The 14,461-nt window shown below is 42.2% G+C and overlaps 1 protein-coding gene across 1 annotated transcript; it reads left to right on the top strand.

Moving 5' to 3' along the window:
* The first annotated feature begins 558 nt into the window (after nt 1-558).
* On the top strand, nt 559-2,005 carry LOC124123024. The gene is made up of 2 exons (XM_046486265.2): nt 559-1,374; nt 1,928-2,005. Exons 1-2 carry the CDS (start codon nt 559-561, stop codon nt 2,003-2,005), a joined length of 894 nt encoding a protein of 297 aa, XP_046342221.2.
* Nucleotides 2,006-14,461: the final 12,456 nt, after the last annotated feature.

The raw sequence follows: 14,461 nt of genomic DNA on the forward strand, positions 1-14,461 counted from the left end.
TCTTGGCGAGATAACATACATCAGTTGATTATTGCCAATGAGCTAGGTGTTCACTTAGTCTGCTACAGTCAAGTTTTGGGGTTTTGGTTTCGCTGGTTCCAGTCTGCTTCCTTCCTTCCTGCATCAAGGTTGGCAACTGATGAATTTATCAAATTGTTTCATTCCAGATGTGACTCCCTTGGGCAACAGTAATGCTACTTGTTTTCTTTCAGCTTCTGACTTGCTGTTACCATAGTGTCACTAGTTGTTTCAGGTGTTTACTGGTAGTTAGCTATACACATACCTAACCTTATCTGCAACCTTCGTACCTGTATGTGGGTGTTGTCAAATTACCAATGGGTACGTAGCCCTGTGGATACAGTTCATCTTTGAATGAACCAATACATAGCATCATTTTGCTTGCCATTTCAAGCTTTGGTGTTTGGTAACAGTGAATTACTTTGGGGTAATTGTGTGCTTTCCGTAAGCATTTACTTCCAACTTTTATATTAACCTTGCCTACCAACCTGCACTGTGGAACTCAATCAGGAGGAACTTATGTTAACCATCTTTGAGAAGATGGGAATGGCACCAAAGATTGACAACACTGACGATTTCAAGACTTGGCTCAAGGACACGTCCAAACAGGAAGGTTTAATCATTGGACCAGATGTCAAGCCAGCTCTTCCATCAGCATCAGTCAAGGAAGGACAAAATTCCACTGCTTCATTTCATTATTTTCCCAGGATACCCTTCTTCAGTGGAGAAACAGGCAAAGATACTCCCTATGACTTATGGCGATTTGAAGTTGACTGTCTACTCCAGTCTAAGACCCACTCCCATGATGTCATTCTGCAGGCTATGAGGAAATCTTTGAAAGGTGAAGCAGATCTTATTGCCATGAAACTTGGAAGGAATGCTACCGTTGACAACTTGTTATCCAAGATGAAGAGTGCCTTTGGAACATTACCTTGGAGAGCTTCTCTCATGTCTGACTTGTATAGTTGTTTTCAAAGAGAGGATGAAGATGTCACCACATGGGGATGTAGGCTTGAGAATATGTTATACCAGATAACGGAGCACCACCCTATTCAAGAGGAAGAACAGGATGAGATGTTCAGGACTCGTATGTGGGATGGACTGAAGTCTGGACTGAAGGGTGGTGCTGCTCAAAAGTTTGATGCCATCAACAATTTCGATGACCTACGACTTTGTTTGAGAGAAATAGAGTTTGACTTAAAGAGAAACAAGTCTGGAATACCAACAAAGAAGCAGTCAGCCACAGCTAAGATGGTTACTACTTCGAACGCATCTGGTGCTGCAGCAACTAAGGGGGAAGTCACAGATCTCAAAGTCGTGATGGAAGAGATCCGGAGAGAGATATCCGAGTTGAAGGTTGGTTGGTTGGTTTGTTGTTAAACGCCGCACTCAGCAATATTCCAGCTATATGACGGCGGTCTGTAAATAATCGAGTCTGGACCAGACAATCCAGTGATTAATATTATTAACATATTCCCATAGAGACACTTGATGATGTCTTAGACATTGAGTGTGCCGGAGGTGAGTCTCTGCCATATAGGGGATTTATAGAAGTTGGAGTAACAGCTGCAGGTAGAGGAGTTGCAACAAAAGAGGAAATATCCTGCTTATTCCTGATTGTACCAGACACAAGATATAATGCTAGAGTCCCAGCTTTACTTGGAACAAACATTTTGAGATGCTCACTGTATGACTGTAAGAAGTCGCATGGACACCAATTTTTACAGAAAGCTGATTTACATACCACATGATATTTACCATATCGGTTACATTTGTACAAAGGGCCTGTGGCCTGTCTAGTACTGAATAAAGAATTCAAAAGATTACCTACAAAATCAATACTTGATCTTATAGAACCTATTGTGTGCAGAAAGTAATTGTTATTTACCAGAGACTACCAAATGACTAGAAACCCTTCCACCGCGATGGCTCCCGGAGTCATTCCTCCATTATGACCCAGCCAAGACTGATTTCAGATCTCCGCTGACTCCCGCTCGTGCAATATGCGCTTCCACCAAGCCAACAAAGCAGAGCCAACCACCGACAGAGAGACAGACATACAATTTCACAGTCTAATCCCAATTCATTACACCAATGCTACATATACTGAACAACAAAAGTTCCTGTGACATTGAAAAACATTTAATGTAAAGTTATGCTTTTTACCAAATCTGAAACAATTTCGGTTTGCAACAGATAAAAGACTCATGTAAGTGTTCAAATGGTTTAATTTGCCATACTGACTTCAGAAAATGCGTGATTTCATACAAAAACATGAACATGCCAAAATGTCAATTTACAAATCAATAGCGTGTGTGTCCACCTCTGGTAACGATGCAAGCAACACATCTTTGTCTCATGGAATGGACCAGGCGTCGCACAAAGTCTTGTGGGATATCTGTCTATGTCTGCTGGAGCATGTTTCGAAGTTCCTGGAGTGCCTGTGGAACACGTGGTTCACGTCGAAGGCGCCGATCCATTTCATACTCTCATGTTTTGTTGAAGAGAATCCTGAACAAGTCGAGCAATATGAGGCCGGGCGTTGTCATGTTGAAAGGTAATTCCTGGGCCATGACGACGCAAAAACGGTAGAACAACAGGGCCGATCATGTCGTCGCGGTAGCGCTGTCCATTAAGATTTTCCTCTACCACTACCAAACGGGCCCTCTGTCTGTCCTCTGTTATCCCACCCAATACCATAACGCTGCCGCCCCCGAACCGATCTTCTTCCATGACACAGTGATTGACGTAACGTTCACCTCGACGTCGGTACACTCGAATCCGTCCATCGCTGTGGCTGAGGTGAAAACGAGACTCATCAGTGAACAGAACTTGTCCCCATTGCATGGCCGCATAGCGTAGACACTGTCTGCACCACTGTAGACGTGCTTGCCGGTGGTTTCCTGTCAAAATGGGACGTCTGGCGGGTCTTCTGGCGACAATCCCTGCACATCTGAGGCTACGACGTTACGCGTAGCTTGCCACTCCGAGGATGATCTCTGACTGCATTCGTCTGTTGCCAACGTTGCCATAAACACCAAATGGTGTTTCTTTGGTCGTTAAATTGTCTTGCAACATCATGTTGACTCGATCCTGCTTCAAGCATACCAATGGCTTGCAGACGCTCATTTTCGGACAGGCGTGGCATTTCGTAATGTTGAGTAATTGCGTAATTTTGTTGTTTTTCTGAGTGGTTGTTGTCAGCTAAATAATGCATATGGAATCCCGTTAACGCACACGTTTTTATACCCATTCCTGAGTTGTGAAATGCACGGGGCTTGCATAAAAGTCAACTTTTGTGACTTGATTCCATACATGTACTACAACATTGAAAACCAAACTTTACTTGTTTGAAAAATACATGAAAATATTGGTGTCACAGGAACTTTTGTTGTTGGTATATTAAAATCAATACATGTGCCAGTCCATACGACGATAAGAGTTAAGAGATACTCTTCTAAATTGTATCCATATATTTTCGTGGCATGTTTTAATGGGAAAAGGACAAAAATATTATCTGACGGAATATACAGATTTGATAAAATTGGAGCTTATCTGGTGGCAATCAGCATTATACACTCGACAATTTGAAGTAACATGGCATCTATCTTCAACAACATTTAGATACTGCAAACATTCCCTGTCCTCCAAAGGCGTGTCAATATACCGTCCTAATTCAATTTGGTTAGAAGCAGTACCACATCTAAATTTAGCAAACACGCTTCTGTGAGTTCGCTGTCTGCATTATCAAAAGTAAGATGAATCATTAGCTAGAAACAATAATTGTTATGGGATTTTTGTCAGAAGTGGGATTAGTTTCAGACACTCTGGTTTTTCGGCTTGACGAGCGAACGCTTTAACCACGATGGCTACCCCATCGCTGCTGACAACGGGTGGATGAGCAGAGTTAACAACATTTTATAAGGTCATCATACGTCATAAGTAACTTATAAACGCACGTTGGCCCATAACTTTGAGGCCTACAAAGTACAATCTTCACCCTACATCCTACACCCTACACCCAACACCCCACACCCCACACCCAACACCCAACACCCCACACCCTACACCCCACAACTGACACCCCACAACACCCTTCACATTGTCATGACCAAGATGGTCGGGGTAGTGGTAGTGGAAGAGGTCCCTATTAAGGTATAGCAATTATAATGAGATGCGCTGTTTTCTTTTCGGACATAAGTAACTTATAAACGCATGTTTAGGCCTACAAAGTAAAATCCACACCCTTCACCCCAAACCCAACACCCCAGACCCAACATCCAACACCCCACACCCCATACTCCACATCCAACACCCCACAACTCACACCCCACAACCCTCTTCACATTGTCATTACCAAGATGGTCGGGGTAGCGGTAGTGGAAGTGGTCCCTATTAAGGTATAGCAATCATAATGAGATGCGCTGTTTTCTTTTCGGACATCTTCAGTATCTGGGTATAAATGGAATGTCTCCAGACACCGACCTCATTGGAATAACCCGTAGATGATATATACATATCACCGCCATGGTAGACAATATTGCTTGGCGTGAACTCAAACGAAGTTACTATTTCACTGATGTTACTGGATAAATGATTCTGAATTAATGTATGGCCATTGTTGTAGTACAATGTTTGTGCAGCTTCATCTAACGCCAAAACAAATATCGTTTTACCTTCAAATATAATCTTCTTACTCTTACCTTCATATGTATATGACACAACTTTATGCATATCAGTGATATAGAACATTTTATGATTTGTATCAAGACATAGTGAGAGAGCAACCTTTATCAGTTTGACAAAGCACCTGTATATTTTTCCCTCGGGGGTCATTTTGCAGATAGCATGACGTGGAGTCCAGATGGACACGAACACAAGATTCTGGTTGTCATCCACTGCAATGTCTCTGACGGTTACTTTCCTTTTAAGCATCACTTGGTGTCCGCCATCTACAGGGTAAGAGACGATGTAATACGGTTTAGCAACAGCTATTATTAGAGTTCTTGAATAGTGAACATAGGCAAAGGCAGCAACGTTCAATGACTTTATGTTCGGGTACACCTTCCATGAGTTGTCTTGTAGGTTTATCTGGTAGAAAGGTTTTTCCTTAAATCTGAAAGTTGAAGCCATCAGGAGTTTTGTCATCGGGGGCTTGATAGGATCTGAAAACAATTGGTTTGTTTGCTTGTTAGTTTGTTAGTTTGTATGTTTGTTTGATAATCGCCGCGCTCAGCAATAGTCAAGCTACATGACAGCGGTCTGTAAATCATCTTGTCTGGACCAGAAAATCTAGTGATTGAGCACCATTCCACACACCACGATAACACACATTAAGCCAAGTATCCGAATTTCACCACGGCACTCTAAGGTTAAATGTCTGCTAACTGGGAACCAACTCAATCTGATCATGACAATACCTTCTTCACCTTGCGCATTGCATCACCATCGAAGAACCATTCATTGTTTGTTTCATTTTAAACCACTATCAAATATGGATGTATACTTTATTTTGCCCGCCAGTTTGTCGTCAGATATCTGTAACAATCGTGGGGATTCCAGTTTAGAAAATGTCTCAAGCAACCGATGCTTGTTGAAAGTGGTGACTTATGGGTCGGGTTGTTAGGCTCGATGGCGTTGTTGATGGCTTGTCATCGTACAGAGAAGGCGTGGGACGTTAAGTACAAGTTTAAATCAAAACTGGTTTGTCTATTCAGGCACAATTATTTACATGTATTTATCGTGTGGGGTAGCCGCCAGGGTGGCGTTAAACAAAAACACAACCACCGAGATGACTGCTCACACTTTGGTTTTCATCAACCACCAAAGACAACCATCAGTGTGCATGTGCCTGTGTTCGTATTCACTTATCAATCTTGCATTGGTGCATGTGAAGCAATTGGTTTTAAAGCGGACTAAAAGAGGCACCATACTTACCTAATGTGTTTGCCATTGGATCTGATGTACGAGGGAGTGTGTGATCATGAGTTGCCACATTAACTGACAGTGTACCATTAAGCCCGAGAGGGTGAAGAATGTTATTCATCCTATCAGTCAATAAATTAGGAGCGAGCGGTGACACTTCTGACTGTGTATCATGATGCCCTGGAGGCTGCTCATGTTATCGGTCACTGGTTAAACTGGCCCAAACCTCATTATTTACAGACAGCCGTCATAATACGGAACTGTTGCTGACTGGTGTTAAACAAAACATTCATTCACTCCCAGTGAACAAGGTGTCAAAAGTACGATTAATGTTAACGTTAATATCAGCAAACTTTCCTTGAAGTTTCAATGTTGTAAAGACGTAATCCTTGAATAATAAATATAACTGAACTTACTGGTATGAAATATCATTGTTGTGACTGCTCATAATAAGAGCCATTTTCCAGTGTCTTATGTCTATGTTTTTATATGATACTTAACTTTGCTCAGATAGGAACGTCTCAGTGGTCTAGTGGTAGAGTGTCTGCCCGGAGAACGGAAGGTTGGGGGTTCAATCACCAGCCCCGTCATACCAAAAGACGTTAAAATATGGTACTTGTCGTTACCCTGCCTGGCGCTCGGCATAAAAGGACTAAAACCATGACTGGTCGGCTCGAGGTCAGTGTACTGTGTCAGAAGGAAGCTATGGTTGCGTATGATCCAAGGGTATTTATCATAATGACATGAAGATATAATAAGTTTAATACCCGGGAATGATTAAGAGTAGAAAATATACTTACATTGTACACATTGGATGGTTCCTGATCTTGTGAAGACAATCCGAGAGTTTTTTCTCGAGCATTGCTGCTGTAGTTTTGGTTCATGTTGCTTCTGGAAACATGACAATGTTGGATGTTAACTTGGAAACAAACTTACATTTCCATTTTCCACAAAGTTGTGGTGTTAACAATTTATTTGAGACATATTACGTTTCGGCAATGATTTTGGTAGTTATTTTCGAATAATACTGGGGGGGGGGGGGGGGGGGGGGGGGGATCTGATAACAAGAGGTCCAAAACAACCCATACTGGTCGTACACTCAGTACTTCTCCAGCTCGATTATTTACAGAGCACCGTCATATACCGGCGTTAGACAACCAACGGACGTACAAAATAATCTTGTGAACAGAGAACAATGTGGTGCTCCCGAAATACATGAAACCACAATTATGCAATTGTACTAACAAAACTACGTCTTACATTGCAGGTGTTAAACGTGATTTCTTGCTGATTCTGGGCTAATTGTAGGTGTCTGGCACTGCTGACCTTGCAGACATAAGTATTCAGCAGAAACCTACAGTATCTACACCCCGAGAATTGTCGACAATAATCCTTGCACATTTCCACTCCCATTGGCTGCCTCTGTTGGTTAAAGGCTTGAGATACCATGGCGATGGCACTGACACAAGCCAGAAGGAGGACATTGATATGTTTTGGTGCCATCGTTTGTCTCTATGCAGCCTTGGAGGGAAACACGACAGAAACACAATGCTGCTTATAGAACCAATCCAGTTCAAGCCAGTAATGCGGAAATAATCTATATGCTTCAAGTCATAAAGGTGATAAATATATCCTGGTGGAGACCGACAGCAGTTCCAACTCAATGATCTTTTTAAAAAAGTGACAGTTTGGGAAATTATAACTGCATAGTATATTTTTATTGTCGAAATCATTCACCCACGCCTTCAGAAATGTATAAATATTTGCTTAATAGTCCTGTTTGTTCTATTTCGGGCTAATGAAAAAGAAAAATCTAAATTAGGAATGTAAATTGTCATTTGCGAGCTTTTGGCGAGAGTACTAAATTGAGGCCCAAAAGAAAGCATGCCGAGTTGGGATTTTAATGTAATTGCAAATTGAAAGAGTTGTTAATTTTGATTATGTCTATTTAATCATCACTCGTTGCTGCAACAGATTGTAGAAAGTCATCTGTTGCTGGGTACTGTTGTGTAAAAAGATGAGTGAGTGAGTATGGCTTTACGCCGCTTTTAGCAATGTTGCGGCAATATCATGGCTTGGGACTTGAAAAATAGGCCTCATGCATTGTACCCACATGGAGAATCGAACTCGTGTCTTCTGTGTGACGAGCGAGCGCTACAGCTGCAAACTAGATATATTTTTAATTAAAATTATGAGCCAAAATTTTTTTTCGAAAACCCACATTGCAAATATGTATTTTTTCTTGCGGACTATTTCTTTTTCCCACATATAATGAAGCATAATTATTTGTTTCAAGAATGTTCGGGGACAATTTATTTATTTTGACAACGTGCCAAACATATGCAGCTTTTACAATTATGGTATGTTGATTGAGGGAAATGTCAAAATGTCAAAATTACCATGATTGATAGAAAATTACAAAAGCTTCCCACTTGTACACGAACCCCCATTTCTTACAAGAGCTTCCAATTTGAACACGAGCTCCCATTTCTTCTAAGAGCTTCCAATTTGAACACGAGCTCAAATGTCCTTACACAAGCTTACCACTTTTAGATTCTGGATTCGAACCCACACTACCAGAGTTAGGCACCTAATGGCAAGCACACGAAGTCAGGGATCTGAGTGAGTGAGTGAGTGAGTGAGTGAGTGAGTGTGTGATCGATCGGGAATAAAACGCTCAAATGTTCTAATTTTATTACGTGAGTGAGTAAAAATTAAAAAAACACCACTCTCTATTCATTTATTTTATTACAACGCAAAAGTAGTTACAGACAAAGTTTGTCAACTATCTTCAAGGCACACTGTACTCCTGAACTAAACTAACGATAACAGTGGTGATCAATACATTGGAGCATTTGTAAACACAAACAAAGCACTAGTTGATATACTATACTATTCGAAAACAAATTAAACTAAACTACCACACACACTACCGTTGTTAAAAAACACTGAAAACCCAAAGATGAAAACATATACATGGTACTGTAGTGTCACTTAAGGTAGTTTGCTCGTTGTCCAAACGACGACTGTCTGGATCTTTCGAGAAAAAAATATATGAATGTTATGAGAGATTCGTATGACTTGACTGGCTGACTAAACTGACAATATATATACTAGATAACTGACTATATACATAATTCCTATCACATCAAGCCCGAAACGCCCTTAACAAAGCTAGCCCAACGACACTCCAATAAAGAAAACAAAACTTAGAGAAGATTAGTTCAAAGATTTGCACATACCAAATGTTCATCAAACCCAAAAAGTTAATCCCGAAGCTTCGCAGGCGAGTTTCATCATATCTCTTACCTTACAATCAATAAATAAACGAGAACTATTAGTAATGTACAAACAAGATCAGCGTAAATAGCTTCTAATGAATTGGATGCTTATGTCATCATTAGACATCTCATAGTTTCACCAACTGTTCTGTCAAACATAAATAAAGAGGCGGTTTATGCCAGTCAAAAGTGCCCCAGCTGAGGAAACACTCACAGCAATGTCTGTCCAATATTTATCCTCTTCCAGAAAGAAATGGATACAATCACAGCAATGCCTGTCCAATATTTATCCTCTTCGAGAAAACCTGGGATACAATCCCAGCAATGTCTGTCTAACATGTATCCTTTCGGGGAAATACTTGGATACAAGCCCAGGGATGTCTGTCCGATATTCCATCGATTGGGAAAAAAACGTGGATACCATCACAGCAATGTCTGTCCATTATGTATCCTGTCGGGGAAATACTTGAATACAAGCCAAGTGATGTCTGTCCAATATTCCATCGATTGGGAAAAAACGTGGATACCATCACAGCTGTGTCTGTCCATTATGTATCCTGTCGGGGAAATACTTGGATACCGTCACAGCAATGTCTGTACATTATGTATCCTGTCGGGGAAATACTTGAATACAAGCCCAGTGATGTCTGTCCGATATTCCATCGATTGGGAAAAAACGTGGATACCATCACAGCTGTGTCTGTCCATTATGTATCCTGTCGGGGAAATACTTGGATACCGTCACAGCAATGTCTGTCCATTATGTATCCTGTCGGGGAAATACTTGGATACAAGCACAGCAATGTCTGTACATTTTCTATCCTGTCGGGGAAATACTTGGATACCATCACAGCAATGTCTGTCCATTATGTATCCTGTCGGGGAAATACTTGGATACCAGCCCAGTGATGTCTGTCTATTATGTCTCCTGTTGGGGAAATACTTTGATATCATCACAGCAGTGTCTGTCAATTATGTATCCTGTCGGGGAAATACTTGGATACAAGCACAGTAATGTCTGTATTAAGGTACTTCTGTTAGTGAAATATTTGCGTACAGTCAAAGACTTGCGTCACTCTGCGGGATCGTGACTCAAGGGCTGGTGTTTCTTGCAATTTATTTCATGTTTTCAGTTCCGTGTTTGTTCCCTGGACAGAATAAGAATGTATTTCACCCCCTTCCTGAAATCTTCCATTCTGTATGTGTAAATGAGAAGGTTGAAACAAGTCCCAAGTAGTAGAGACACATCCGTGACTAGGCACAGAGGAACTCCATCATTATCAAATATACAATTGGATTCCAAGACAGCCCAGACACCGAAGCCGTAAGTAAAGCTGCCATTCCCTTGCTGTGCCCCACCCTCACGCCGTGCTCTAAGTCACGCGCATGTTGAAGAAGTTGAGGTAGGCCGTCATATAACGAAACCAGCTTCACGCCGTAAGGAAGTTTGCGTTACAAAACAGTTCAGTACAAAATAAAGGCTCAATCGCAAAACCACATGCAAAACAATAGAAGAAATCCCCAATAACAATATTAACAATCAACACATTACATGTCTTTCGTAAATCCTTCACACGAGCAAATGCTGTGATGATAATGATGTTATATGTAACACTACAGACTTCAACAGCAATGCCAGTTCACCCCTAAACTATACCGCACTACCTCCGAATACAAGCCTCCATATGGGTACCGACATGTTGCGTTTCTGACATCTGAAATCAGTGTCACAGTACCATCACAAGGTACATCTCAGCCACAGATACACATCAGTGTCACAGCACCATCACAAGGTATATTTCAGCCACAGATATACACGATTGTGTCATGGTACTATCACTAGGTACATTTCAGCCACAGATACACATCAGTGTCACAGTACAATCACAAGGTATTTTTCAGCCAAAGATATACACGATTGTGTCATAGTACCATCACAAGGTGCATCTCAGCCACAGATACACATCAGAGTCACAGTACAATCACAAGGTACATCTCAGCCACAGATACACATCAGTGTCACAGTATCATCACAAGGTAGATATCAGCCACAGACACACATCACTGTTACAGTACCATCACAAGGAACTTCTCAGTCACAGATAAACATCAGTGCCACAGTACCATCACAAGGTACATGACAGCCACAGATACACATCAGAGTCACAGTACCATCACAAGGTACATATCAGCCACAGACAGATTCGTCAGTGTCACAGTACCATGACAAGGTACATCTCAGCCACAGATACACGTCAGAGTCATAGTACTATCACAAGGTACATATCAGCCACAGACACACCCGTCAGTGTCACAGTACCATCACAAGGTACATCTCAGCCACAGATACACCCGTCAGTGTCACAGTACCATCACAAGGTACATCTCAGCCACAGATACACATCAGTGTCACAGTACCATCACAAGGTTCATCTCAGCCACAGACACATGTCAGTGTCACAGTACCATCACAAGGTACATATCAGCCACAGATACACATCAGTGTCATCGTACCATCACAAGGTACATCTCAGCCACAGATTCACATCAATGCCACAGTACCATCACAAGGTACATCTCAGCCACAGATACACATCAGTGTCACAGTACCATCACAAGGTATATCTCAGCCACAGATATACACATCAGTGTCACAGTACGATCACAAGGAACATCTCAGCCACAGATACACATCAATGTCACAGTACCATCACAAGGTACATCTAAGCCACAGATATACACGTCAGTGTCACAGTACCATCACAATGTACATCTAAGCCACAGGTACACATCAATGTCACAGTACCATCACAAGGTACATCTCAGCCACAGATACACACGTCAGTGTCACAGTACCATCAAAATGTACGCCTCAGACACAGATACAGGTCAGTGTCACAGTACCTTCACAAGGTACACCCAGCCACAGATACACATCAGTGTCACAGTACCATCAAAATGTACGCCTCAGACACAGATACACGTCAGTGCCACAGTACCATCACAAGGTATATCTCAGCCACAGATACACATCAGTGTCACAGTACCATCACAAGGTATATATCAGCCACTGATACACACGTCAGTGTCACAGTACCATCACAAGGTACATCTCAGCCACAGATACACCCGTCAGTGTCACAGTACCTTCAAAATGTACGTCTCAGCCACAGATACACATCAGTGTCACAGTACCATCACAAGGTACATGTCAGCCACAGATACACACATCAGAGTCACAGTACCATGACAAGGTACATCTCAGCCACAGATACACATCAGTGTCATAGTACCATCACAAGGTACATATCAGCCACAGGTACACCCGTCAGTGTCACAGTACCATGACAAGGTGCATCTCAGCCACAGATACACACGTCAGTGTCACATTACCATCACAAGGTACATCTCAGCCACAGATAAACCTGTCAGTGTCACATTACCATCAAAAAGTACGCCTCAGGCACAGATACACATCAGTGTCACAGTACCATCACAAGGTACATGTCAGCCACAAATACACCCGTCGGTGTCACAGTACCATCAAAATGCACGTCTTACCAACGGATAAAAATCAGTGCCACAGTACCATTACAAGGTACATGACAGCCACAGATACACATCAGAGTCACAGTACCATCACAAGGTACATATCAGCCACAGACAGATTCGTCAGTGTCACAGTACCATGACAAGGTACATATCAGCCACAGATACACATCAGAGTCATAGTACCCTCACAAGGTACATATCAGCCACAGACACACCCGTCAGTGTCACAGTACCATCACAAGGAACATCTCAGCCACAGATACACATCAATGCCACAGTACCATCACAAGGTACATCTAAGCCACAGGTATACACGTCAGTGTCACATTACCATCAAAATCTGCGTCTAAGCCACAGATACACATCAATGTCGCAGTACCATCACAAGGCTCATCTCAGCCACAGATACACACGTCAGTGTCACAATACAATCAAAATGTACGCCTCAGACAAAGATACAGGTCAGTGTCACAGTACCTTCACAAGGTACATCTCAGCCACAGATACACATCAGTGTCACAGTACCATCACAAGGTACATCTCAGCCACAGATACACCCGTCAGTGTCACAGTACCTTCAAAATGTACGTCTCAGCCACAGATACACATCAGTGTCACAGTACCATCACAAGGTACATGTCAGCCACAGATACACACATCAGAGTCACAGTACCATGACAAGGTACATATCAGCCACAGATACACATCAGTGTCATAGTACCATCACAAGGTACATATCAGCTACAGGTACACCCGTCAGTGTCACAGTACCATGACAAGGTGCATCTCAGCCACAGATACACCCGTCAGTGTCACAGTACCACCACAAGGTACATCTCAGCCACAGATACACATCAGAGTCACAGTACCATCACAAGGAACATCTCAGCCACAGACATATGTCAGTGTCACAGTACAATCACAAGGTACATCTCAGCCACAGATAAACCCGTCAGTGTCACATTACCATCAAACAGTACGCCTCAGGCACAGATACACACGTCAGTGTAACAGTACCATCACAAGGTACATGTCAGCCACAGATACACCCGTCAGTGTCACAGTACACATCAAAATGCACGTCTTAGCAACAGATAAATATCAGTGCCACAGTACCATCACAAGGTACATGACAGCCACAGATACACATCAGAGTCACAGTACTATCAAAAGGTACATTTCAGCCACAGACAGATTCGTCAGTGTCACAGTACCATGACAAGGTACATCTCAGCCACAGATACACATCAGTGTCACAGTACCATCACAAGGTACATCTCAGCCACAGATACACATCAGTGTCACAGTACCATCACAAGGTATATCTCAGCCACAGATATACACGTCAGTGTCACAGTACCATCACAAGGAACATCTCAGCCATAGATACACATCAATGTCACAGTACCATCTCAAGGTACATCTAAGCCACAGATACACACATCAGTGTCACAGTACCATCAAAATGTACGTCTAAGCCACAGATACACATCAGTGTCACAGTGCCTTCACAAGGTACATCTAAGCCACAGATACACATCAGTGTCACAGTACCATCACAAGGTACATCTAAGCCACAGATACACATCAATGTCACAGTACCATCACAAGGTACATCTCAGCCACAGATACACATCAATGACACAGTACCATCACAAGGCTCATCTCAGCCACAGATACACACG

This window comes from Haliotis rufescens, unplaced genomic scaffold (genome assembly GCF_023055435.1).
Source record: "Haliotis rufescens isolate VD_foot unplaced genomic scaffold, xgHalRufe1.0.p SCAF_14, whole genome shotgun sequence".
NCBI lineage: Eukaryota > Metazoa > Mollusca > Gastropoda > Lepetellida > Haliotidae > Haliotis > Haliotis rufescens.